The sequence below is a fragment of the Carcharodon carcharias genome, chromosome 23, assembly GCF_017639515.1.
Source record: "Carcharodon carcharias isolate sCarCar2 chromosome 23, sCarCar2.pri, whole genome shotgun sequence".
Classification (NCBI taxonomy): Eukaryota; Metazoa; Chordata; class Chondrichthyes; order Lamniformes; family Lamnidae; genus Carcharodon; species Carcharodon carcharias.
The window spans coordinates 18899824-18923916 of NC_054489.1; the positions used below are offsets into that span (position 1 = coordinate 18899824).

The window sequence follows — 24093 nt, forward strand, 5'->3', positions numbered from 1 at the left end:
TTTACTAGAAACTGAACTGGTCTAGCCATATAAATACTGTGGCTACAAGAGCAGGCCAGAGGCTAGGAATCCTGCAGTGAGTAACTCACCTCCTGACTCCCCAAAGCCTGTCCACCATCTACAAGACACAAGTTAGGAGTGTGATGGAATACTCCTCACCTGCCTGGATGAGTGCAGCTCCAACACTCAAGAAGTTTGACACTGTTCAGGACAAAGCAGCCCACTTGATTGGCACTCCCTCCACAAACATTCACTCCCTCCACCACTGATGAACAGCGGCAGCAGTGTGTACCATCTACAAGATGCATTGCAGAAACTCACCAAGGCTCCTTACACAGCACCTTCAAAACCCACGACTGCTACCATCTAGAAGGACAAGGACAGCAGATACATGGGAACATCACTACCTGGAAGTTCCCCTCCAAGCCACTCACCAACCCTACCTGGAAATATATCACCGTTCCTTCACTGTGGCTGAGTCAAAATCCTGGAACTCCCTCATTAGCAGCACTGTGGTTGTACATTCCCAACATGGACTGCAGTGGTTCAAGAAGGCAGCTCATCACCACCCTCTCAAGGGCAAATAAACATGGGCAGTAAATGTTAGCCTAGCCAGTGAAGCCCACATTCCGTAAATTAAATTTTAAAAATTTGGAGACTTATATCAGGACTGATGACGGATCACTCTTCAAACCCGATATAATCTTTTGTAAGTGTCAGTTGTTGATGTTACTATTAGATTTGAGGGCCAATAACTAACTGGATAAAGCCTGGGAGGAGAAGTTCAAGAAATATCAGCATTTGACTGACAAAATCAAATCCTTAACCGGTAGCCGGAATGTGAAATTTTTTGGTTTTGTACCCGGTTCCTGAGGTAAATGGTATGAACGGAATCATTCCTTAATGAGATTTTTACAGATAGATCACTTCAAGTCAAGTCCCTCGACTAGCGATGCTTTAGCGATATAAATTGCACCAATTTTTATGGACCATTGATTTCACATGCCTATCCTTTTTATATTTTATGTTTTTCCTTTTATTTGTAAACGTTTTATTTTTAGATTTTACCATTTCCATTTGATAACATCACACTTGAAATGATGAGGGATCCTTATCTGCTTGTCAATTTGAACAAATTTTTTCATCGTTCATGTACCCAGTTCTCACTTAGGTTAGTCCTGTGGCAACAAAGATTTTATCATTTTCACCGGTTTTACATTTTATTATCTCCCGTCCCTGTGTTTCACTGGGAATGAGGTTTCTTTTACCAATCAAGGCTTTGTAGATGAGACACATAACTCTCAAAATATGCATTAGATATTTTATATCAATCTTTTACTTAGCATGTCAGGTTGGTAAGGTGGTTAAGAAAGTGTATGGAATCCTTTCATTTATTAGCTGAGGTATAGAATATGAGAGCAGGGAGGTTACTCTGGAACTACGTAAAACACTAGTTAGGCCACAACTTGAGTACTCTGTGCAGTTCTGGTCACCTCCTTATGGAAAGGATGTAACTGCATTAGAGAGGGTACAGTGGAGATTTACGAGGATGTTGCCAGGACTGGAAAATTGCAGCTATGAGGAAATATTGGATGGGCTGGGGTTGTTCTCCTTGGAACCAAGGAGGCTGAGGGGAGATTTGATTGAGATGTACAAAATTGTGAGAGGCCTGGACAGAGTGGATAGCAGGGGCCTATTTACTTTAGCAGAGAGGTCAGTGACTAGGGGGCATAGATTTAAAGTGATTGGTAGAAGGATTAGAGGGGAGATGAGGAAATTCACCCAGTGGGTTGTAGGGGTCTGGAACTCACTGTCAGAGGGTAATAAAGACAGAAACCCTCAACTCATTTAAAAGGTGTCTGGATATGCACCTGAAGTGCTGTAATCTGCAGGGCTACGGACCAAATGCTGGATTAGGCTGGGTGGCTCATTTTTCACCCAGCGCAGACACAATGGAACAAGTGGACTCTTTCTGTGCTGTGAACTTTGTATGATTCCATGTTGGAAGCATCAAAAACCATCAGAATAAGGTAATGGGCAAAACAAGCAATGGCAACATGAGGAAAAGCTTTTGTATGCAGCGAGTGAATAGGACCTGGAATGCACTGCATGACAGTGTGGTGGAGGTAGATTCACTCATGGCTTTCATAAGGAAATTGGACCATCACCTGAAAAGGAAATGTTTACAGGTCCACAGGGAAAAGGTGCAGAATTAGCACTAGGTGAATTGCTCTTGCAGAGAGTGGGTATAGACATGATGGGCCAAAAAACCTCCTTCTGTGCTGTAACTATTCAATTATTCCATTCTGTGATTCTATAAATGATCAACATCTTAGATTTAACAATTTTTACAGCAACCAGGGAAAAGGGCTATTAAATTGCAGCAACAAATTAGGAGTAGTAAGATGATGTTTTCTGAATTTCATTCCTTCAATACATTTCAGAATCAATAAATATTTAATATCCCAGGTTCTGAAAAACTAAGCTGGGTGCAAGCTATTGTAACCTCTTACTGATGGTTTTTTTCGCCATGGTCTCATTTGTGTTTTTCCCTCCAACTTCCAACTCTTTTTAAAAGGGTAAACTAGTATCAGCTGTGGCAACATTTATATTTTTCAATTTGTGTATTACGAAAACGAGAAGTTGAGTTTTAGTTTCATTTTAATAGATGCCTGCATTTTAACGAAGATTTTATGACTCTTGAAGAGAGGAAAACAAACACAAGGTTAAAAAGAACTGTGCTGTTACCTAGCAACAGGGGTCCAGAGAGGGAGGCCCACACACACACACACACACACACACACACACAGAAAAAACGGAAGAAAAACAGTTGGAATTCAGTTGGAAACAGTTGCCAGCAGAAGCTGCCTAGATGGGACACATAGCCAGTCCCAAACCAAAGTTCAGTCGAAGCCAGGACTGCAGAGAGACTGAACAGCAGAAGGACAGATAGCAAGTCCCAAACTAAGCCAGCTGCCAAGAGAGGCTGGACGGGAGGGGAAACTGCAAAAGCAGGTTCCAGAAACTAAAGAAGAAATTCCCTAAATCCAGCGAAGTGGAACAGGAAAGGTCCCAGGAGGATAGCTAAGGCAAAGGACAAGGACAGGAATCTGGAAAAGGTTCTGTTCTGTGGAAAGGAAAGTAAGGAGCAGAAAGGAAGGCTCCAAGCTTCAAGCATAAAGAGAAGGAAGCTGCAAGAAGTAGACTTAAAACAAAATAGAAGCCAGAACATTCAAGGAGACAGCTGAAGGTCTGTAGTTCTTTACCATGGGCATGTGAAGCAGTGGTGTTCTGTTTGCATGTCTGAATCAGTGAGAGAGAGAGTGCACGGAAAGAAACTTGAATGCACATGGTGATCCGGGGGAGAGAAACATCAGAAGGAGAGTTTGAAACCCTCGAGGTGGACCCTCATGGAAGGCGTCTGAGAGAAAGCATTGTTTGGGAGAAGATTCCAAAGCGAGTTCTTTGCGAGTGGAGATTGGAAACCCTCAGGTGAAAGACAGAGTTCAGTGAGACCGGTTGGCTCACAGTGACAAGCGTCTGGATGGAGTTGATGAGGGATTCATAGCATCTGTTTGGGGTGCCATCTGTCACTTGACTCCAGAGTGTGGTATGTCTGACCACAGGTCACCTATTCGTTTACATGGACTGTGTACTTACTGTGAACCTAAAGAGAATAAGATAACTTTTGTAACTTGTGTTATCCTTGCAAATCTGTATATATCTGTAAAGGTATAGTTGTGTGTGAAGTAGTAATGTAATAAAGTTAATCTTATCTGGTTTAATAACTGTTTTATTCATTTGTTAAAAGTTCGTCAGCTGACACCTGGTTTAGCAGCCACTGTCCACGTATCTAAACAAAAAAATAAAAGTTAGGATCGATCAAGCCAGCTTCCACCCCTCAATCAGGCTTGTCCAATAGTAACATCAGCTGGGATCATAACAATGCGAATGCTAATTCAGAGAATCTTAGAATAGTACAGCATAGAAGGTCATTCAGCCCGTCGAGTCTGTACTGGTTCTTTTGAAGAACAATGCAACTTAGTCCAATTGCTGTGATTTTCCCCCCATAGCCCTGCACTTTTTTTCTACTTCAAGTAGAAAAAAAGGACATTTATTCAATGTCCTTATTGAAGCCTATTATTTAAATTATATCCTGTCAGGAAGTGCGTTCAAAATCCTAGCCACTTGTTGCACAGAAAAGTTTTTCCCCTGTAGACAGCAATTGATACTAGGTCAATTTTTAATTTTAAATCAGATTATTTATGCTAACCAAAGGTGTTAGAGGAAATGGGGGAAAGGCAAATATATATATATAGAGATATGTCAGAGATCAGCCTTGATCTCATTGAGTGGCAGAACAGGCTGAAGGGCTAAATGACCTGTTACTCTGTGTTTCTCATGTCACCTCTGATTCTTCTGCCAATCACCTTGAATCAACACCTCTGGTTCTGACCCTACCACTTCTCGTCATTTACCCTATCTACATCCTTTGTGATTTTAAACACAAGAAGTGATCTTGAAGAGGATTTGAGGAATGATTTATTACTGATTACAGAGATGGTCTAACATCATTGAGGGGACACCTGGGTTTAAAGCAGGATTTGAATCTACTGCCAGGCTCCGCCTTATCGCTTTGGGGACGAGGATTTTTACCATAGTATTGCCGTCACCCAGGGAGTTTCAGTTTCCGGTGAAGAGCTGGGGAGCGGAACTGTCAGAGTTGTTCTTCCTCGTGCTGAGGGTTAGTTTTATGGTAAGAAGTGGGGAGCGGGGTTCCTCATCCCCCCTCGACTCATTAATAGTGAACAGGATGGCAGAAATGTTGTGTATTTAGTATCTTTTATTTAGTAAGAACGCAATATCTACACTAGAAAAATACGGAAGCTTAACAAGCTTTCCAGTTCCATAACTAGCCTTTGGGAAAAGACAGTGAACTCCGGGTTTGATATTTTTTTGCGGGGTGGGGAGTGGTCTTGTGTTCTTCAGTAAACTGGAGAATTTTAGTTTTGGTGAAGAAACAATAGAAGCGATGCTTTTACCAAAGAAACGAAAGTGAAAGTGGTGACAATCGTTAGTTGACTATTACATTTCATAACCTGGATGAAAAATAGTTAGAAACAAACCTGTTTGTATAAGGTGCAGCCGACGTTCAGCTTTGTTTTCCTTTGTACAGTATTTCATTGTAAAAATGATAAATTCTCTTTAAGGTGTGTATTTTTTCTCTCTGTGATAACACGGTAGAGTTTCTTGTATCTTGGTTTTCTCCCCGAACTGGGCTCGATCCCCGATTCTTCCATATTCCTCCGTCGCACATCTCTGTCCTCCCTCACTTATCATTTCCCCTTCAATTCCCCTCCCCCTCCACCCCGCTCTTATTCCTATTCCCCATTTCTCTATCCCCCCGCTATTTGCCCCTCCTCTATTCAGCGCTCCTCTATTCCCTTCACACCAACCACCCCCCCGCCGACAAAAGCAAACATCTAAAACTGAAACAGAAAATGCTGCAAAAACTCAGTAGGTCTAGCAGATTCTGTGGAGAGAGAAACAGATTTAACGTTTCGAGTCCGTATGACCATTCTTCGAGCGACAAACATCTCTGTAAGTGTTAATCTTGGTTACGTTTCCATTAGGGACGGGCATTCGACTTGCCCTCAAAATTTTCGGCAGTAGAGCAGAAAGGACATCACATCTGAGCTCAGTTCTGCACTCATATTTAAGTATCTCCATCTGGGACCTCTGGATAATATTACGATCCCTGATAACTTTTAAAAAGAAATTCGGACTTCTAGTTAATAGCTGGAAGGTTGGCACAAGATTTCAAGTTTTAAGATGTTGACTGTAACAAACATTATTTTTGGAGGTAACGTATGCTTTAAATTACAGAACAGAACTTAAACACAACCAAAAAAATAAACCAATATCAGGTATTTGTTATAGTGTCCTTTATGTAGACATTCAATTCTCACAGAACCAGCCCAAAATGATTCTTAACTCCCAAGGGTTTCGTTCCAATCTCTTTCTTTCCAGCCTGGAAACTTTTTAACTCCAGAACTGTCTTTCAATCTGCCAGTTTTGCTGGAGCCTTTTTAATTCATTTATGGGGTGTGGGTTTTGCTGGCTAGGCCAGCATTTATTGCCCATCCTTAATAGCCCTTGAAAAGGTGGTGAGCTGCCTTCTTGTACCGCTGCAGTCCATTTGGTGTAGGTACATCCACAGTGCTGATAGTGAGGGAGTACCAGAATTTTGACCCAAATGACAGTGAAGGAACAGCGATATATTTCCAAGTCAGGATGGTGAGTGGCTTGGAAGGGAACTTCCAGGTGGTGGTGTTCCATGTGTCTGCTGCACTAGTCCTTCTAGATGGTAGCAGTCATGGGTTTGGAAGGTGCTATCTAAGGAGGGTTGGTGAGTTCCTGCCAAGTGCATCTTGTAGATGGTACACACTGCTGCCCCTGTGTGTCGGTGGTGGAGGGAGTGGATGTTTGTGGATGGAGTGCCAATCATGAGGGTTGTTTTGTCCTGAATGGTGTCAAGCTTCTTGAGTGTTGTTGAAGCTACACTCATCCTGGTAACTGGAGAGCATTCCATCACACTCCTGTCTTGTGCCTTGCAGATGGTGGACAGGCTTTGGGGAATCAGGAGGTGGGTTACTCACCACAGGATTCCTACCTCTGACCTGCTGTTGTAGCCACAGTATTTATATGGATAGTCCAGTTCAGTTTCTGGTCAATGGTAACCCCCAGGATGTTGATAGCGGGGGATTCAGCGATGGTAATACCATTGAATGTCAAGGGGCGATGGTTGGATTCTCTCTTGCTGGAGATGGTCATTGCCTGGCACAAATGTTACTTGCCACTTGTCAGCCCAAGCCTGGATATTGTCCAGGTCTTGGTGCATTTGGACATGGACTGCTTCAAGATCTGAGGAGTCGTAAATGGTGTTGAGCATTGTGCAATCATCAGCGAAAATCCCCACTTCTGATATTATGATGGAAGGAAGCTGATTGATTAAGTGGCTGAAGATTGTTGGGCCAAGGACAGTACCCTGAGGAACTCCTGCAGTGATGTCCTGGAACTGGGATGATTGACCTCCAACAACCACAGCCATATTCCTTTGTGCTAGGTATGACTCCAACTAGCAGACAGTTTTTCACCTGATTCCCATTGACTCCAGTTTCACTAGAGCTCCTTGATGCCACACTTGGTCAAGTGCTGCCTTGATCTCAAGGGCAGTCATTCTCACCTCAACTCTGGAGTTCAGCTCTTTTGTCCATGCTTGAACCAAGGCTATAATGAGGTCAGGAGCTAAATTTCCCTGGCAGAGCCCAAACTGAGCGTCAGTGAGCAGGTTATTGCTAAGCAAGTGTCGCTTGATAGCACTGTTGATGACCCCTTCCATCACTTTACTGACCATGGAGAGTAGACTGATGGGGTGTAAATTGACCAGATTGGATTTGTCCTACTTTTCATGTAGAAGACATAAATGGGCAATTTTCCACATTGCTGCGTAGAAGCTCATGCTATAGCTGTACTGGAACAGCTTGGCTAGGGGCACGGCAAGTTCTGGATGCAAGTCTGCAATACTATTGCCGGAAAGTTGCCAGGGCCCATAGCCTTTGCAGTATCCAGTGCCTTCAGCCATTTCTTGATATCACATAGAGTGAATCAAATTGGCTGAAGACTGGCATCTGTGATGCATAGCTGCATAGCCCTCCAGAGGAGGCCGAGATGGATCATTCACTCGGCACTTCTGGTTGAAGATTAAAGCAAATGCTTCAGCCTTATCTTTTGCACTGATGTGCTGGGTTCCCCCATCATTGAGGGTGGGGTTATTTGTGGACGCTCCTCCTCCAGTGAGTTGTCTAATTATCCACCACCATTCACGACTGGATGTGGCAGGACTGCAGAGCTTAGCTCTGATCCGTTGGTTGTTGAATCGTTTAGCTGTCACTTGCTGCTTATGCTGTTTGGCATGCATGTTGTCCTGTGTTGTAGCTTCACCAGGCTGACATCTCATTTTGAGTTTTGCCTGGTGCTGCACCTAGCATGCCCTCCTGCACTCTGAACCAGGGTTGATCCCCTGGGTTGGTGGTAATGGTAGAGTTAGGGATAAGCCGGGCCATAGGATTACTTATTGCGGTTGAGTACAATTCTGCTGTTGCTGATGGCCCACAGTACTTCATGGTGCCAGTACTGAGTTGCTGGATCTGTTTGAAATCTATTCCATTTAGCACAGTGGTAGTGCCACACAACACAATGGAAGGTATTCTCAATGTGAAGACGGGACTATGCAATGGTCACTCCTACTGATACTGTCATGGACAGATGCATCTGTGGCAAGCAGGTTGGTGAGGTCAAATATGATTTCACTCTTGTTGGTTCCCTCAACGCCTGCCTCAGGCCCAGTCTAGCAGCTATGTCCTTTAGGACTTGGCCAACTTGATCAGCAGTGGTGCTACTGAGTCACTCTTGGTGATGGACTTTGAAGTCTCCCACCCAGAGTACATTTTGTGCCCTTTCCACCCTCAATGCTTCCTCCAAGTGGTGTTCAACATGGAGGAATATTGATTCATTAGCTGAGGGGGTATGGTGCGGGGGGTGGCAGTATGTGGTAATCAGCAGGAGGTTTCCTTACTCATGTTTGATCTGATGCCACAAGTCAATATTGAGGATGCCCAGGGCAACTTCCTGCTGACTGTATACCACTGCGCTGCCACCTCTGTTGGGTCAGTCCTGCCAGTAGGACAGGGCATACCCAGGGATGGTGATGGTGGTTTTTGGGACATTGTCTGTTAGATATGATTCCGTGAACATGACTATGTCAGGCTGTTGCTTGACTAGTCTGTGAGACAGCTCTCCCAATTTTGGCACTAGCCCCCAGATGTTAATGAGGAGGACTTTGCACGGTCGACAGGGCTAAGTTTGCCGCTATCATTTCCAGTGCCCAGTTCGATGTTGGGTGGTCCATCCAGTTCCATTCCTGTTTTTTTAGGAATTTTTAGCAGATTGATACAACTGCGTGGTTTGCTTGGCCATTTCAGAGGGCAGTTAAGAGTCAAGAGTATTGCTGAGGGTCTGGAGTCACATGTAGGCCAGACCGGATAAGGACGGCATCAGTGAACCAGATGGGTTTTTATGACAATCGACTGGTTCCATGGTCATCATTAGACTTTTTATTCCAGATTTTTATTTAATTCCAATTCCACCAACTGTTGTGGGATTCAGACCTGGGTCCCTAAAGCATTATCCTGAGGTCTCTGAATTCTAGTCCAGTGACAATAACACTATGCCACTGCAATCCCATGGTTAAAGCTAGGCAAATCCTCCAGCCTCATTTTAACTCTCCAAAGATTTATTCTTTCCAATCTGATTGCGAGCTCCCACCCACATTCCTGCACAATGAACTGCAAGGTCTTGCTGCCTGTAGCTGCTTTGCCTCTCTTGGATCCAGGCAAACTAACTGTGTCTGTGAAGTTTCAGAGGTAGCTTAGAAATTCATCTCCTCTCAAAGCCCATTTCCATAACAACATGAATCACCTGGGCTTCATATCCAGGGAGAAATGCTGATTAGCTATTACTTGAGAGTGCAAGTCTCTTTCAGTTTGGCACTAAATGGTCAGTTTAAAGCACAACTGTTTACACCCAATATTCTCAATACTTTTCAGGGACTTTGGAGACTCTCAATTTATTCACTGTTAGCACACAGGCTGCTGCCATTGTCTTCAAGTGTAAACATTGTGCACCTTCTTCCCAGTACAACAAATCTTGGCACCCTTTAATGTCTAACAATCAAACCACCCAGGCTTGCTGTCAGGCAGACTTCAAAACAGGTCACATAACCCCCTTCATTTTAACTTAAATTAAAAGCACAGTCCAAATACATAACAAACTTATAAGCATGATAATTGGAACAATAAGAATTGGGAATGGGCACCTAGGGTAATTCTGTCCTCCAACTCAGGAATACTGGGATTGGATGGGACATCCTGGTATGTATGTCTCGATAACTTAATTTTGGGCTGACTTGGTGTATGTTTTGTTAGAAACTAAGAATAATCTTTTTACATTGAAATATTGTAACACCATCCAATTTGTGCTAGGGCAAGCTCATTTTATATAAAATGTAGGGAAGTGGGGAGGGGAAATGTCTGTCAAAAGAAAATGGACAAACTATTTGGATGCTGTTGATAGTTGCCAATGTTATTACTAATGTACATTAGATATTTCTGTTCTTAATCCATTTAATTACATACAGCATAGTGTAAAAATATCATCCCCCTGCCCCCAGTCAAATTGTAATACCATATGGAATGATACTATTACCAGGAGGCAACCTCTACTTAATCAAGAAGATGATCCATCAATATTGTGAGGGCAAAAGAATCCACGCTATTGCAAATTATTTGTTATGAGTTGTATTGCTATTGTTTTTATGTGTACTACAGTGTTCATTGCTTTTCTTAAATTTGAATGAAAGGAATGATTGTGCCTATGCAGTAATTTTGTGTCCTGCATTTTTTGAGAGTAAAATTTAGCTTCTTATTTAAATAAGGTCTTAAATATCGTAATCTCTGCTGAACCTTTCCTATCATAGATGAGTAATCTAGAAGCCTGATTTTAAAAATGTGTAAATTCAAGATTAATATTAAGTTGTGCAAGATACACTTCAAATTTTAAAATCAAAATTAATATTTAAAGTGTACTGCCCAGCTATCTGGATTAGACTTTGCAAATCGTTGGTATGGGGATAGACAAATTCAGTGTTGCTCCAGGCTGAGTTTTGAGCTTAGATCCTCCAAACATTGGCAAACATCAGCCTTAAATAAAAACTTTAAATCACTATTCATATGACAAAAACTGGCAGCTGCAATTTGTGTAGAATCTGTCAGTCTCTCAAAATTGTAAGTAACTCTGATTTAGAAGCACAGTCCAAATTCTGCTGTAGGAGGTCTGGATGAATCACAGACCTGGAACAGCATCACACAGACCAGTGTAAATAGGTTGGATTTTGAAATTTGCTTTAGGTGATAGGTAGGGGCTTGACTTTTTAGCTGTTAAATTTCAAAGGGTAGTTTATAAATGACAATGGACTTTTACAACTTACAGAGATTTGTAGACAAGAGAAGGTTATTAAATTTTATTTGACCTGAAAGTGGAGACAATAGGAAAACATGAAAGATTTTTACATTTTGGAAAAAGAGGAGTTCAAAGAGGTGTTTACGACAATGAAGCCTAAGATGAAAGGAAAAAAAAAGATATTTATAGAAATATTTAGTTGAGTTGAGGTGGCTGTGGGGAGATGTCCTGAGACCAGCTCTGTGCTGAGAAAAGTTGTGAATTTGAAGCAGCCATCCAGTTTCAAGACAGAGAATTCTTCGTTTTTAAAAGGCAGTCTGTTTCTGAACTTTCTCAGATTTCCACAGCAGAGTGGAAGAGATTGAAAAGTTATGCGGTATACTTTACTAAAGTAGCAGCAGTTTTTGCTTTGGGTAATATTACTGGATTTTATGGTTAAAAATCTGTAAGGGAGCTGTTGCCAATTAGTTTACTTGTGTGTTCTGACCAAGTGGGGTTTTTTTAGGAATATTTGGTAAGACTGTTTGTTTTAATTGTGTAATTTTAATCTTGTGTGCTTAAGGTTTTTTTTGTTTTTATTAATTAATCTTTTAATTTTTAAATTCTATGCTTCTAGAATCAGTAGTTTTCCCCTCGTTTTCAAAATCCAAAAAAAATTTAATGAGTAAGACAAGTTTCCCCTCTGGGATTTGGCTTACTCAGTGAATAACGTTGGCTGTGATTGTAACAACATGGATCAGAGTTTCATCCCTGATCTATGCTGAATGAGCTGATCACAGTTTGAGCACTGTTGATGTTGATGGGCTAGAATGCAAAAGAAAATCACAGATGAAGAAAGCCATATGATGGGAGCTCACATCGGGCTAAACTCCATCAAGGGGACCATCTGGAAAAAGGAGTAAATTGGGGGAAGATAACATCGGCTGCGTTTAGCCCATGGTAAAGAACATAAGAAGGAACATAGTAACAGGAGGAGGCCAGTTAGCCCCTCAAGCTTGTTCTATCATTCAGTGAGATCATAGCTGATCTATAACCTAACTGTATGTACCCACCTTTACCCGAGATCCCTTAATATCTTTGGTTAACAAAGATCTACCATTCAAACAATATCAGCAATAATGTTGGTGGAAACATCAATGTGATTGCATGACGGTAACCTCCTTTATTCCTACACCTGCATTTACACCAACGTTAGTAAACAGAGCAAAATAAAATCCATGGTTTATACTCACATCCATGATGGCATTAGCACATTGAAACATTTTCTGCAAGAATTTAATGTGAAACCTTATGCTTTTGTAACAGATTTGAAATCTTGAGTCTCCATGCATTTCAACATGGAAGATGTGCAGGTAAGACAAGTTTTCTTAAAAAAAGCTTTGTACTATAGAGAAAGGGACACACTTTCCCTCTGTACAAATGTTTGATAAGTCATTTTTTCTCTAGAACGTGAGCCTGCATAGATGCAACAGGTAACCTTCTTTATTACTACACCTGCATTTACACCAACATTAGTAAACAGAGCAAAAAGAGTCAACAACATTGCTGTGGGTCTGGAGTCACATGTAGGCCAGACAAGGTAAGGATGGCAGATCTCCTTCCCTAAGAGAACATTAGTGAACCAGATGGGTTTTTATGACAATTGATTATGGTTCCATGGTCACCATTACTGAGACTAGCTTTAAATTCCTCCAGCTGCCCTGGTGGGATTTGAACCCTGGTCCCCAGAGAATTAGCCTGGGCCTCTGCATTAACTAGTCCAGTAACATTACCACCACGCCACTGCTGGGGGAAAATAGCTCCCTACAGATGAAGAAAGCAGAATATTTTTGAGTTCTCAAAAGCTACGTTGGAAAATGTGGCAAGAATCAATTAAATGCACTCACAGAACATTGTCAACTGACTTGGTCTGTCCTGGTATCACCGCAGCTTGAACCATTGTATCACTTTCTTTGTAGCCCAATCCAGCTGCTTTGCCAAATGAGTCAGAAGACTTTTACTGTCCCTAATTGCCCTTGAACTGAGTGGCTTGCTGGGCTAGTTCAGAGGATAGTTAAGAGTCAGCCACATTGCTTTCGGTCTGGAGCCACATGTAGGCCAGATTTCTTTCCCTAAAGGACGTTAGTGAGCCAGATGGGTTTTTGTAAGAACTGATGAGAGTTTCATGGTCAACATTACTGAGACTAAATTTTTTTTTTAAATAATTCCAGATTTGTTAACTGAATTTTGAGAGTTAGTGGTGTTGCCCCTTTGAGGTGTGAGATCCCTGTGGACGTTTGATGGATTTATGAGTGTGTGAGTCGAGAGGGATGAGAACCGATGGCAGAATCTATGAGACCATTCATCCTGTGGTAGCACAAGGTGGCTGCCCTCTTTTGCAGGGCATTGGTGCTGACCACTGCTGCCACCACCTCCCATGCTGGATTGGTAATGCAGCTGCCCTCCCTACGGCCAGAGCGGTGATAGAGGACATCACGGCAGGCCTCCACAGCATTCAAAAGATGCTCGGGGGATGCGTCACTGAAGTGGGCGGGGGGGGGGTGGCCTGCAATGTTTTTTTCCTTTCGACGCCACCCTGCTTTCCATGTGGCAGTCCTGGGCTGGAAGCACTGAAAGGTGTGTGCATGGCTGCACTTTAAGTGTGGTGCCCGGCGTGATGAAACGGAAAGCTAATGGCATGGCGGACAAATGAGAGTCCGCCCACCATGGAAACGGCGTGTCTCCCAGGAATGCATAATTAACGCGGCGGGTTTGGGACGATACGGTGTGAAATCTGTACTCAGTGCAAATCTGGGACGATTCCGCCCCCAGCAAGCTCCCACAAACAACCGTAAAATGAATGACCAGAAAATCTGTTATCAGTGGTTTGGGTTGAAGAAGGAATATTGATCAAGTCGCCAGGAGAACTCATGATACCCAACTGTTCAGTGAAAACACATTCAATGGTTTCTTATTTATCTTGGCCAGAATTTTACATTCAGCGTGCGGGCACGCCCCCTCCCCCGACACGCCCAAGCGTAATAGGACACGCGATGACATTGGGCGTGCGTCCCGATGTCATCGCGCACTCGCGCGGTATTTCGTTCGGTGGACGCCAGAGTCGACTGCGCGCCCGCCAATAATTGAAATGTCCATCAAGGCCATTAACAAGCTAATTAAAATCAAATTTACGCTGCCCGTCCAAGCTTACTGTTGGCAGGCAGGCGAGAAGGCCAAGCGGCCTTTACATTTTTTTTTAGGAAACCTCATCTACGTGCGGGACGAGGTTTCTTAAAGCAAATAAGCATCAACTGAAAGCTTTATTTCTGAATTAAAAATACGTCCCAGCACAGAGTCACGTGAGGGGACATGTTTTTTAAAAAATTTTACTGTCCTTAATCATTTTTTTAAAAAGCGCTTCAATCTCTCTGAGTCACGGAGCTGCCTCAGTCGCTCTTTCGCACGCGTGCGTGAACTGTGCGCCAGGCCAGCTCTCCCTCCTCCTCCCCCCCGCCCGCACAGCTGAGCGCTGCTGTTCGCGATCCACGCAGGGCGGATTGGCCTTAATTGGCTCGCCTGAGTGAAATCGCGGAGCAGAGCGAAGAATCGCCGGCAGCGGTCAGCTTCCCAGTCACCCCCGCCAAGCCTGCCCGACGAGGGAAAATTCCGATCCGTGTGTAGATTGAGACACTTGGTGCAACGCTTTAAATGAATTTTGTATTTAAATTAATTGTAATACAGCTTCAGATCACAGGAACGCTTCCTTCCGCATTGGTCAAGCGATTTTCTCCAATTAAAAAGCATTAGGAACCATTTATTGAAAGCGGTATAAAATAATTAGCAAGGGGAAAGTTTTCAGGAAGTTTTTTGTTTTCTTAGTGCAAAGAAAAAGCAGATTTTCAATCTGCAGCTTGTTTAGTTTCACTTATTTGCCTTGGGTTGGGATCTTTTACATTCTATCCACCTGAGCAGGTAAGGGCATCAGTTTGTACCATGAAAAAAGACAACTTCACTGACAATATAACACTCAGTGCTTCAGAACTGCACACGCTGAATTTAAAGACCAAGTCTATAGTTGGTTTTGAACTCGTAAACTTCCGAAGCAGAGATGAGAGTGCTATCAGCTTAGCCAAAGTGGCCATTTTGTAAGAGTGTGTATCTTTTCTTTTGCAGGAACTCGGCAATAGAAGCCTGGATGGTGCCTCAAAGCTGAAAACAATCCAACAGGAAATAGAAACTTGCAAGGTCAGATTAAAGTGAAAATTTAAAGAATAAGTTAACGTTTTTTCTATGTTGGAATTCCACTAAGTCCTGTGTGTATCAACTTCATGGGTGGCTTTGAGAAGAATCTCTTTTGGTCTTTCAAGTAAAACTGCAAAAGCACCTTCATGAATGCATTTATTATAATGTTATTAAGATTCACTGGAATTCAACATGCAGATACAGGAGGCAATTAGGAAGGCAAATGATATGTCAACCTTTATTGTAAGAGGGTTAGAGTGTAAGAGTAAGGAAGTCTTGCTTAGGTGAGACTTGTTTTGGTGAGACCACAGCTGGGACACTGTGAACAGTTTTGTTCTCTTTACCAAAGGAAGGATATACTTGCTTTAGAGGTGGTGCAAGGAAGTTTCACTAGATTGATTCCTGGGATGAGAGGGATATCCTATCATGAGTGACTGAGCAGAATGGGCCTATATCCTCTGGAGTTTAGGAGAATGAGTGATGATCTCATTGAAGTGAAAAAATGTCTTTGAAGACTTGATTGGTTAGTTTTGAGAGGTTCTTTCACCTGGCTGGAGAATCTAGAACTAGAGATCATGGTTTCAGGATATGGGGTTGATCATTTAGGACTGAGATGAGGAGAAATTTCTTTATTCAGAGGATTATGAATCTTTGGAATTCTCTATGTCAGAGGACCATGGTTGTTCAGTCATTGAACAAATTCAAGACTGAGACTGATAAATCTTTGGACAATAAGGGAATCAAGAGATTTGGAATAGGGTGAGAAAGTGAAATTGAGATAAATGATCAGCCATGATCTTGTTGAATGGCAGAGCAGACTCGGAGTCCAAATGCGTACTCCTGCTCCTACTTCTAATGTTCTTATGTTACGTCCTTATCTTAATTAAGCAATCTACAAATTCTTTTCCCACTAGGGTTCTGACAGGATTTGTGAGGGTGTGGGGAGGAACTGAAGAGATTGGAGCTTTAATATTTTTCTTATGATGAGTTAACAACTTAAATTCTGAAGCTCAATGGAAATTGGGTTGAGGCTAAACCATGAAGGACATTTAATCTGAAAATGTAGCTCAGGTGCAGCAAAATTTGTTAAATCGTGGTCCAATGGCAGATGAAAAAATGAGTGACAGTTCTCTGGTCCCCCTCTCTCTCTCTCTTTCTTGCTTTCCTTACTTTCATAAGATATGGAGTGATGTGTTGCTATTTTCCAATCCCAGTGTGGGAACAAGTTGATAGTGGAGTTAGTTAATAATGGATCTGTTTTTGTCTTACCAGGCTGATCTTGGCTCTCTGAAAAAGGACATAGATGACTTGGAAAGAATTAAACATGAACTACAGCATATGACAATGGAATATGCTGTCCGGAGTGAAAGACTCCAACAAAGGATAGAGAGTGACAAATTAGAAAAAGACAAGCAGGATTTAAACCTACAGGTTGGTAAATTTGTAGTTTGTATTTATTTTTGGTTGTGACTACCTCCATATTCTGCACTGCAAAGCAATGTCAATTTAGTTTTTAAACTGTTAAAGCAATAATGTTTTCAACTTGTGCAATTCACCTGTGATGAGTCCTGTAATTTTCTCAAGCTGGTTTAATGATCTAAACATAATAACAGGTAGAAACTTGCCACGTGTATCACAAGCATTCAAACATCTGCACCGGTGGTAGATTTATGGAGAATTGGTAAAGTGTCAAAATAAGTGAAACTGGGCATTTTTATATAGATACTTAGAAAAGCAACCACAGCTTGCGTTTATAAAGCACCTTTACATAGTAAAAAACCTTTCCAGACTGTTTTCAGGAGTGTTATCAAGCAAAATTTGATGCTGAGCCACAGAAGGGGATGTGAGGACAAGTGATGAAAAGATTGCTCAAGGGTATAGGTTTTAAGAAGCGTCTTAAAGGGGGAGAGAAAGGCAGAGATGATTAGGGAGGGAATTGGCAGCTGAAGACATGGCCATCAGTAAAGGAGTGATTGAAATTGAGGATGGGAAAAAGGCTAGTAAAAGGAGAAGTGCAGATATCTCAGAGGGCTGTGGGGTTGGAGGAGGTTACAGAGATAGGGAAGGGCGAGGGATATGAAGACAAGGATGAGAATTTTAAAATTGAAGCATTGCTTAACGAGAAGCCTAAATAGGTCAGTTGAATCTAGGATTTTTGTGACTAAGAAATAAGATAACATCTTTACACAAGGTATATTATGATTTTAAGTGCATGTAGCAATACAGGTTAAAGGAATAGTGAAGCATGAGGCCATACAGGGTACTCCTCCTTCAGTATTCATCCAAAAAATGGCTAGAAATGACTTGGATGACTTTACTTACAAATACTTGTATTTCAATTATTTTCTTCGATCCCTTATTTTCTTGGAGACATTACGTTGTTTTTGTAATACCTCATTAAAATAGCGGGCAGAGAAATGTTACAGCTGTTGCAATATGTGCTGACCATCTTGATGCATTCAAGAGAGAGCGGACTAGTCTTGACTGAGCCAAAGATCGTGCTATGGATCAACAGATAAGAAACACATGGTCCATATGATCTCCCAGAGCAGTTTCGATCATCTGAGGGCATCGTACATAAATTGTCTCCTTATTTACCCTGGATTTTTCTTGGCTTTACTTTACATTTCCCTGGAGATTACATGGCTAGGGGTGGGGTGTGTAGATCTAATAGAAGTGTTCCAAACTGTGCAAAGGTTTGGAAGGATAAATAAGAAGTATTTAGTCAGAATGCTGCAGCCTTATAATGAGTGTGAGGTAGGTTTGGTGGATCAGTTGGCATTTCCTGTCTGTCGTTTTTATTTGTCCTTATGTATGTGTGTTAAATACATGTCTGCCAATAATGTCAACAGCAATTTCTAAGCTAATATGCTTTTTAAAAGGAAATTAAACTTTTTTTTAAAGAAAAAATACCTTCCAGTTGCTGATCTTACAATTGGAAATTGTTTCTAAAGGTTCAGTGGCCATCTTGATGGCCATGCCTTCAGCTATCAAGGCACAAAGCTCTGGAATTCCCTCACTACAGCTCTCCACTTCTCTTTTCTCTTTCCTCCTTAAAGCCTATCTCTTTGACCAAACTTTTAGTGATTTTCCCTGTATCCCCTTATGTGGCTCGGCATCATATTTTGTTTTCTGACACTCCAGTGAAGCATCTTGGAATGTTTTATTGCACTAAAAGTGTTATATAAATACGAGTTTTTGCTGTTGTTACTCTCAGCACTCTTATACTTGGTGCTTTTGGTAAAATAGGAGAAGCTTAGTTCTCAGAAAATATAGGAACTTAATACGCTGAGGAGATTTCCACCATATGTAACTCTTGGTTAGAATATGTACAACACTATGAGAAACATGAACTTTGAGCATACTAATCTTGGCACAGAAGTTAGTGTCCCTGTTTCTGAGCCAGAAGTTCCAGGTTTGAGTCCTACTCTAGGACTCAATGGCTATGGAAGGCATATTCATAATGTAGCCAAACAGGTTGATTATCAACCTGCAAATCTTTCCAACACACCTATGACAGTGGTAAGAGTGGGAGAGCTTCCTGGTTGTTGTGATATGATGCCCACGTACCTTTAAGGGGATGTGTCTTAAACTACTGTCAGTCCCAATCAACAGTTTATGATATATTAGTCCCATGACTTGCACGCAGTTTGCAAACAGCAGGATAGAGATCAGATGTACTATACTTAGCCTCCTAGTAAATCTATATGTATATAGTCTTCAAATAAAGAACACACATTATTGTTTCACCAATCCTCGTGTATGATTGGTATTTTTACACCAGAGAGAAAAAGATTGTAACACTAGTCAGCCAAAACCTGTGGAAGACAATGGTAAACTACTGCAGTACATTGCCAAGCATCACCATGGCCCAACACATGGAAGTCCATGGTCACCAATGCCCTCTTAAGGCACAGTGCCTGGAGAGAAAGAGAGAGAGAGAGAATCTTGACCTGGCCTTCAAGGGTTAAATTACAAAGAGACAATACCCAAACTAGGGTTATATTCCCTGGAATTTAGAAGGTTAGGGAATGATTTAATTGAGGTTTTCAAGATATTAAGGGGAATAGATAGGATAGTTTGGGAGGATCTGTTTCCACTAATTGGGGAGTATAGGATGAGGGGGCATAGTCAAAAAATTAAGGCCAGTTATTTCAGGAGAAAGAACTTTAAACAAAGGGTGGTAGAAGTTTGGAACTATTTTCTGCAAATGGCAGTTAATGTTGGACCAAATGTTAATTTTAAAATTGAGATTGATTGATAGATTTATGTTAGCCAAAGGTATCAAAGGATATGGAGCAAAGGCTAGAATATAGAGTTAGGTTACAGATCAGCTATGATCTTATTGAATGACGGAACAGGCTCGTGGGCCTGAATGGTCTCCTCCTGTTCCCAAGTTCCTATTACTACTAGAACCTGCTGCAAACAATCTAAATGATTATAGTATTTTTATTAATTGTGCGTATTCTTCCTCAGAAACAAATGGATGATACAGTGGTTGAGAATGACAACCTGATAAAGGAGCAAAATAAAGTAAATGAGGAGTTAGCAAGGCTTGAAGAAGAAAAATCAGAACTGGAGAAGCAGCTCAAGGTAAGATAGCAGTACGGTCCTGCTGGATGTTCAAAGACATGTGAGAAAAAAAAGGCCTAGCAATTGTAAACTAGGATTGCTATCATTTAATGTTCAGAATCAGTTGGACCATGCAGGCCAGCTCTGTCTGAACAATCTTCACGCACCATCCTTTTGGAAATACATGTTTGCACAAATGCTACTTATTCATTTCCCATGTCACTCATGTTAATTTCCGGCTTTCTTGAAATTCCTGCAGGTCTCTGCTTCCATGCCTCAGCAACAATGGACTTTTAATGGCAATATAGAGCAAGATGGCAAACCAGGAGTAAAATTTGACGGAAAGCCATACATTCGGTATCCAATTAGAGGGGGCTCTGCAGTAATCACATTCGAAGATGAAACAGGTAGAAAGTAATCCGGTAACAAAAGTGGAAAGGGAATCAGTTGTAGTGTATGTTGCCTCCAGGACACCCTGGTCCACTCCTCCATCACCCCCTACACCTCAACCCTCTCCTATGGCACCTTCCCATGCAACTGCAGAAGGTGCAACACCTGCCCCTTTACTTCCCCCCTCCTCACCGTCCAAGGGCCCAAACACTCCTTTCAAGTGAAGCAGCACTTCGCTTGCACTTCCCTCAATTTACTCTACTGCATTCGCTGCTCCCAATGCGGTCTCCTCTACATTGGAGAGACCAAAGTCAGACTGGGTGACCGCTTTGTGGAACACCTTCGGTCTGTCCACAAGTATGACCCAGACCTCCCTGTCTCTTGCCATTTCAACACATCACTCTGCCCTCAAGCCCACGTGTCCGTCCTTGGCCTGCTGCAATGTTCCAGTGAAGCTCAACGCAAACTGGAGGAACAGCACCTCATCTTCCGACTAGGCACTTTACAGCCTTTCGGACTGAATATTGAGTTCAACAACTTTAGATCATGAACTCTCTCCTCCATCCCTACCCCCTTTCCGATCCTCCTTTTTCCAATAATTTTTATATATTTTTCTTTTCTCACCTATTTCCATTATTTTTAAATGTATTTCCATCCATTGTTTTATCTCTGCCTTTTAGCCTATTTTGATCCCTTCCCCTCACCCCACCCCCACTAGGGCTATCTGTACCTTGCTCATCCTGCTTTTTACCGTTAATGTCACCATTAGCACATTCCTTAGCTAATATCACCACCGTCAACACCTCTTTGTCCTATTGTCTAATACATCTTTTGGCAATCTCCACCTATCACTGGCCCTCTATCCAGCTCTACCTGTCCCACCCCCCCCCTTAAACCAGCTTATATTTCACCTCTTTTCTATTTTTCCTTAGTTCTGCTGAAGAGTCATATGGACTCGAAACGTTAACTGTATTCCTCTCCACAGATGCTGTCAGACCTGCTGAGTTTTTCTGGGTATTTTTGTTTTTGTGTTGTAGTGTATATCTCCTTGTGTTAATTGTATGGGATCCCAGTGACCAAGGTTAAAGGATTATTGGCTATAAATACTGAATGGTTCTCTGCCCTGATAGCTGTAAGACTAGGTATACCTGTATCCCTGGCAGCCACCTGGGGCTGAATGAGACCGCTTGTAACCTTGGTGTTAAATTTGAGCTGCTGCTCACATATCCGCGCCATCACTAAAATTGATTATTTTCACCTCCACAACTTTAGTAGACTCAGACCCTCTCTCAGATCATTTCTGCCTCATTTTTGGCTCTGTTTTCTTTAGACTTGACTCCCTTTGCTATCCTAACTCACACTAAGACCCGCTCCCCCTTCACTGCTTTGCTTGCTGACCTTCCTTTGGCTCTTGGTTAAGCAATGCCTCAATTTTAAAGTTCTCATTATAGTTTTCAGATCCCTCCATATATCCTCACTGTTATTGATGAAACCTCCTCCGGTCCTACAATCCTTCAAGCTATCTGAATTCATCTAATCTTGGCCTCTTGAGCATCCCTGATTTAAATTGCTCCATCATTGGTGGTCATGCCTACGGCTACCAAGGCCCTCAGCTCTAGAATTCCCTCTTTTTGCCTCTATATTTCTATTTCCTCCATTATGACATTCCTTAAAACCTTCCTCTTTGACCAGGCTTTTGCCTATCTGGCCCTATCAAGTGACTTGGCGTCAAATTTTGTTTGCTAACGCTTCTGTGAACTAACTTGGGCTGTTGTACTATGTTAAAGCCACTATCTGAATGCAAGTTGTTGTTGTTATAACCATTAAAATGAAAGGATTGATAGATACAGTGCTGAGTAGTCATAGATTCATCGTTTCAGTTATATTTTGCGTTCCAATAGACACCGTAGAAAAGATCAAGAGTAAAAATTACTTTTGGCCCGTTTTCAGGCTCATACCCAATGGTGCGCAGACAGAGCACCTCTCAAGCAGGATGGCTGAGGCTTGGCAGGAATTGGGCCTCAGATCTCGTTGTAATAACTTGGGCGAGCTGCTGGCACGTCCATCCTCCAATGCCATCTTTCTCCTTGTAAGGGCTTTAATTTGAGGCTGGATTGCCTTGCCAGGAGCAGCCCCACAGTACATCCTGGACTGGGAATGAAAGGGCAAAGGGAGATGACCAATGGTGGGCTGACAACAGTTCTTGGGTGTGCTGTGGGGACAGGAGGAGGACAGAAATGTCCCCGGTAGCAGCTACTGCTTAAGGCACAGTGAAGCATCCTGAATGGAGGGCCTTTTGGTTTTGAGGCCCCTCATTTGTTTACATAGGGGACCTGTTACTTACTCCAGGCAGGTGCCCTGGATGCATGAGCAGACATCTATGAAAGTGAACTGGCACCCAGGCCCCATTCTGCACTGATCGAGTGCAGGGCAGTTCTCCCCAAAATTGGCCCACATTTTACACCACTAAAAGGGCTCAATGAGGTCCAATTTCTACTCCTAAATGTCTCCAAGCTCAGCAGCCTGCCAGTACAGTGAATACTGCCTTACTTTTACATTCCATTACTAGGTGCCACTAAGAAACACGGTGATCATATGCAAAATATCTGAAAGATGTGTCTCCATCCAAAGTTAACACAATCTTTCCTTTGTTGGTCCTAAGGTTCACAAAGCAATAAGTCTGTACAAAGTATTAGCTTTGTTAATTGTATTATCTGGAATGATCTGTAAATATTATGGAAACTTAAAACTGATTAACATTTACATACCTGAAGAACTTTTTCATTTGTTTTTTTTTTACTTTCGCAGTTGCTAGTAAGATACTGGACATGGAAGACCATGAGGTTGAAGTGGGAGAATGTCAACTTAAGATAAAGGCTCATCCTTTGAAGCTGCCGATGTTAGGAGATGTTGAAGTAAGTCTCAGTCTTGACTGGGATTGTCATGATGATGGCAGATTGTGTGTGAGGATTTGGGGTATTAAATACTATATGGTACTCAGACAAGATACTGCAAGACACACTCTGTGCTACATTTGGGGGTCCTGGCGGGGGTTGAAGGTCAGATAGCACACATTCAGGCATTAGGCAGCATGCAGATTAAATAATGTTGTTCTTGCGGTTAAATCAGTGGCTTCGAGTGTTGGCCTTTAAGGCTGAAATGTGACAGTGGTGACGTGGATAACTACAGAGATATTTAGGGTTGTGTCTTGGCATTTGCTGGAGCTGATATATCTGAAGCCCAGGGAATTGAGTCATTTAATCAGACAGATGACACCGGTAGTGTCAGAGTGAAATGGAGAGTGTGGCTGGATGAGTTTGAAGTTAGTCACGTCTGTTTATGGATGGGGTGACGGTGGTGCAGAAAGCACAGCCACAGGCCTTATTGTTGTTCAATGCTGGTGCTTCAGTGAGAGAGATTTTAAAGACTAAAATTAAAGCAAAATATTATGAATGCCAGAAATTTGAAATCAAAACAGAAAGTGCTGGAAAGGCTCAGCAGGTCTGGCAGTATCTGTGGAGAGAGGAAAAGAGTCCACATTTCGAATCCAATGTGACTCTTCTTCAGAAGACTTTCTAGGTGTTGCCTGACACGATAGAAAATGTGGATTATGAATGTGCAGTGAAAGCTTTGAAGGACCATTATATGATGATGCCAAATGCCACATTACCAAAGGCATATTTTCTATCAGGTGAGATGGAAAGAGGGGAAAACTGTAGCCCAATTTGTGACCCATTTGAATCTTGCGTTGGATGGATTCAGTTATGTTGCAATGGATCTGAATAACCAGATAATGGATCAGGTGGTCCAACACTGCAAGTTGGATAAGTT

The 24093-nt window shown here is 42.1% G+C and overlaps 1 protein-coding gene across 3 annotated transcripts in view; it reads left to right on the plus strand.

Annotated features, from left to right (window-relative positions):
* Positions 1–24093, plus strand: part of ifi35 (interferon-induced protein 35) — a 44772-nt gene that overhangs the window by 7299 nt on the left and 13380 nt on the right. The window contains exons 1-7 of one of the 3 annotated variants that reach the window (XM_041173247.1): positions 4644–4756; positions 12385–12431; positions 15232–15303; positions 16573–16731; positions 19777–19893; positions 20132–20279; positions 23071–23177. In XM_041173247.1, coding sequence (XP_041029181.1) covers positions 12405–12431; positions 15232–15303; positions 16573–16731; positions 19777–19893; positions 20132–20279; positions 23071–23177 — 630 coding nt within the window. In that variant the 5' untranslated portion in view covers positions 4644–4756; positions 12385–12404. Of the gene's footprint in view, positions 1–4643; positions 4757–12384; positions 12432–15231; positions 15304–16572; positions 16732–19776; positions 19894–20131; positions 20280–23070; positions 23178–24093 lie in introns of those variants that run through there. The other 2 variants (XM_041173248.1, XM_041173249.1) reach the window with 2 other exon arrangements.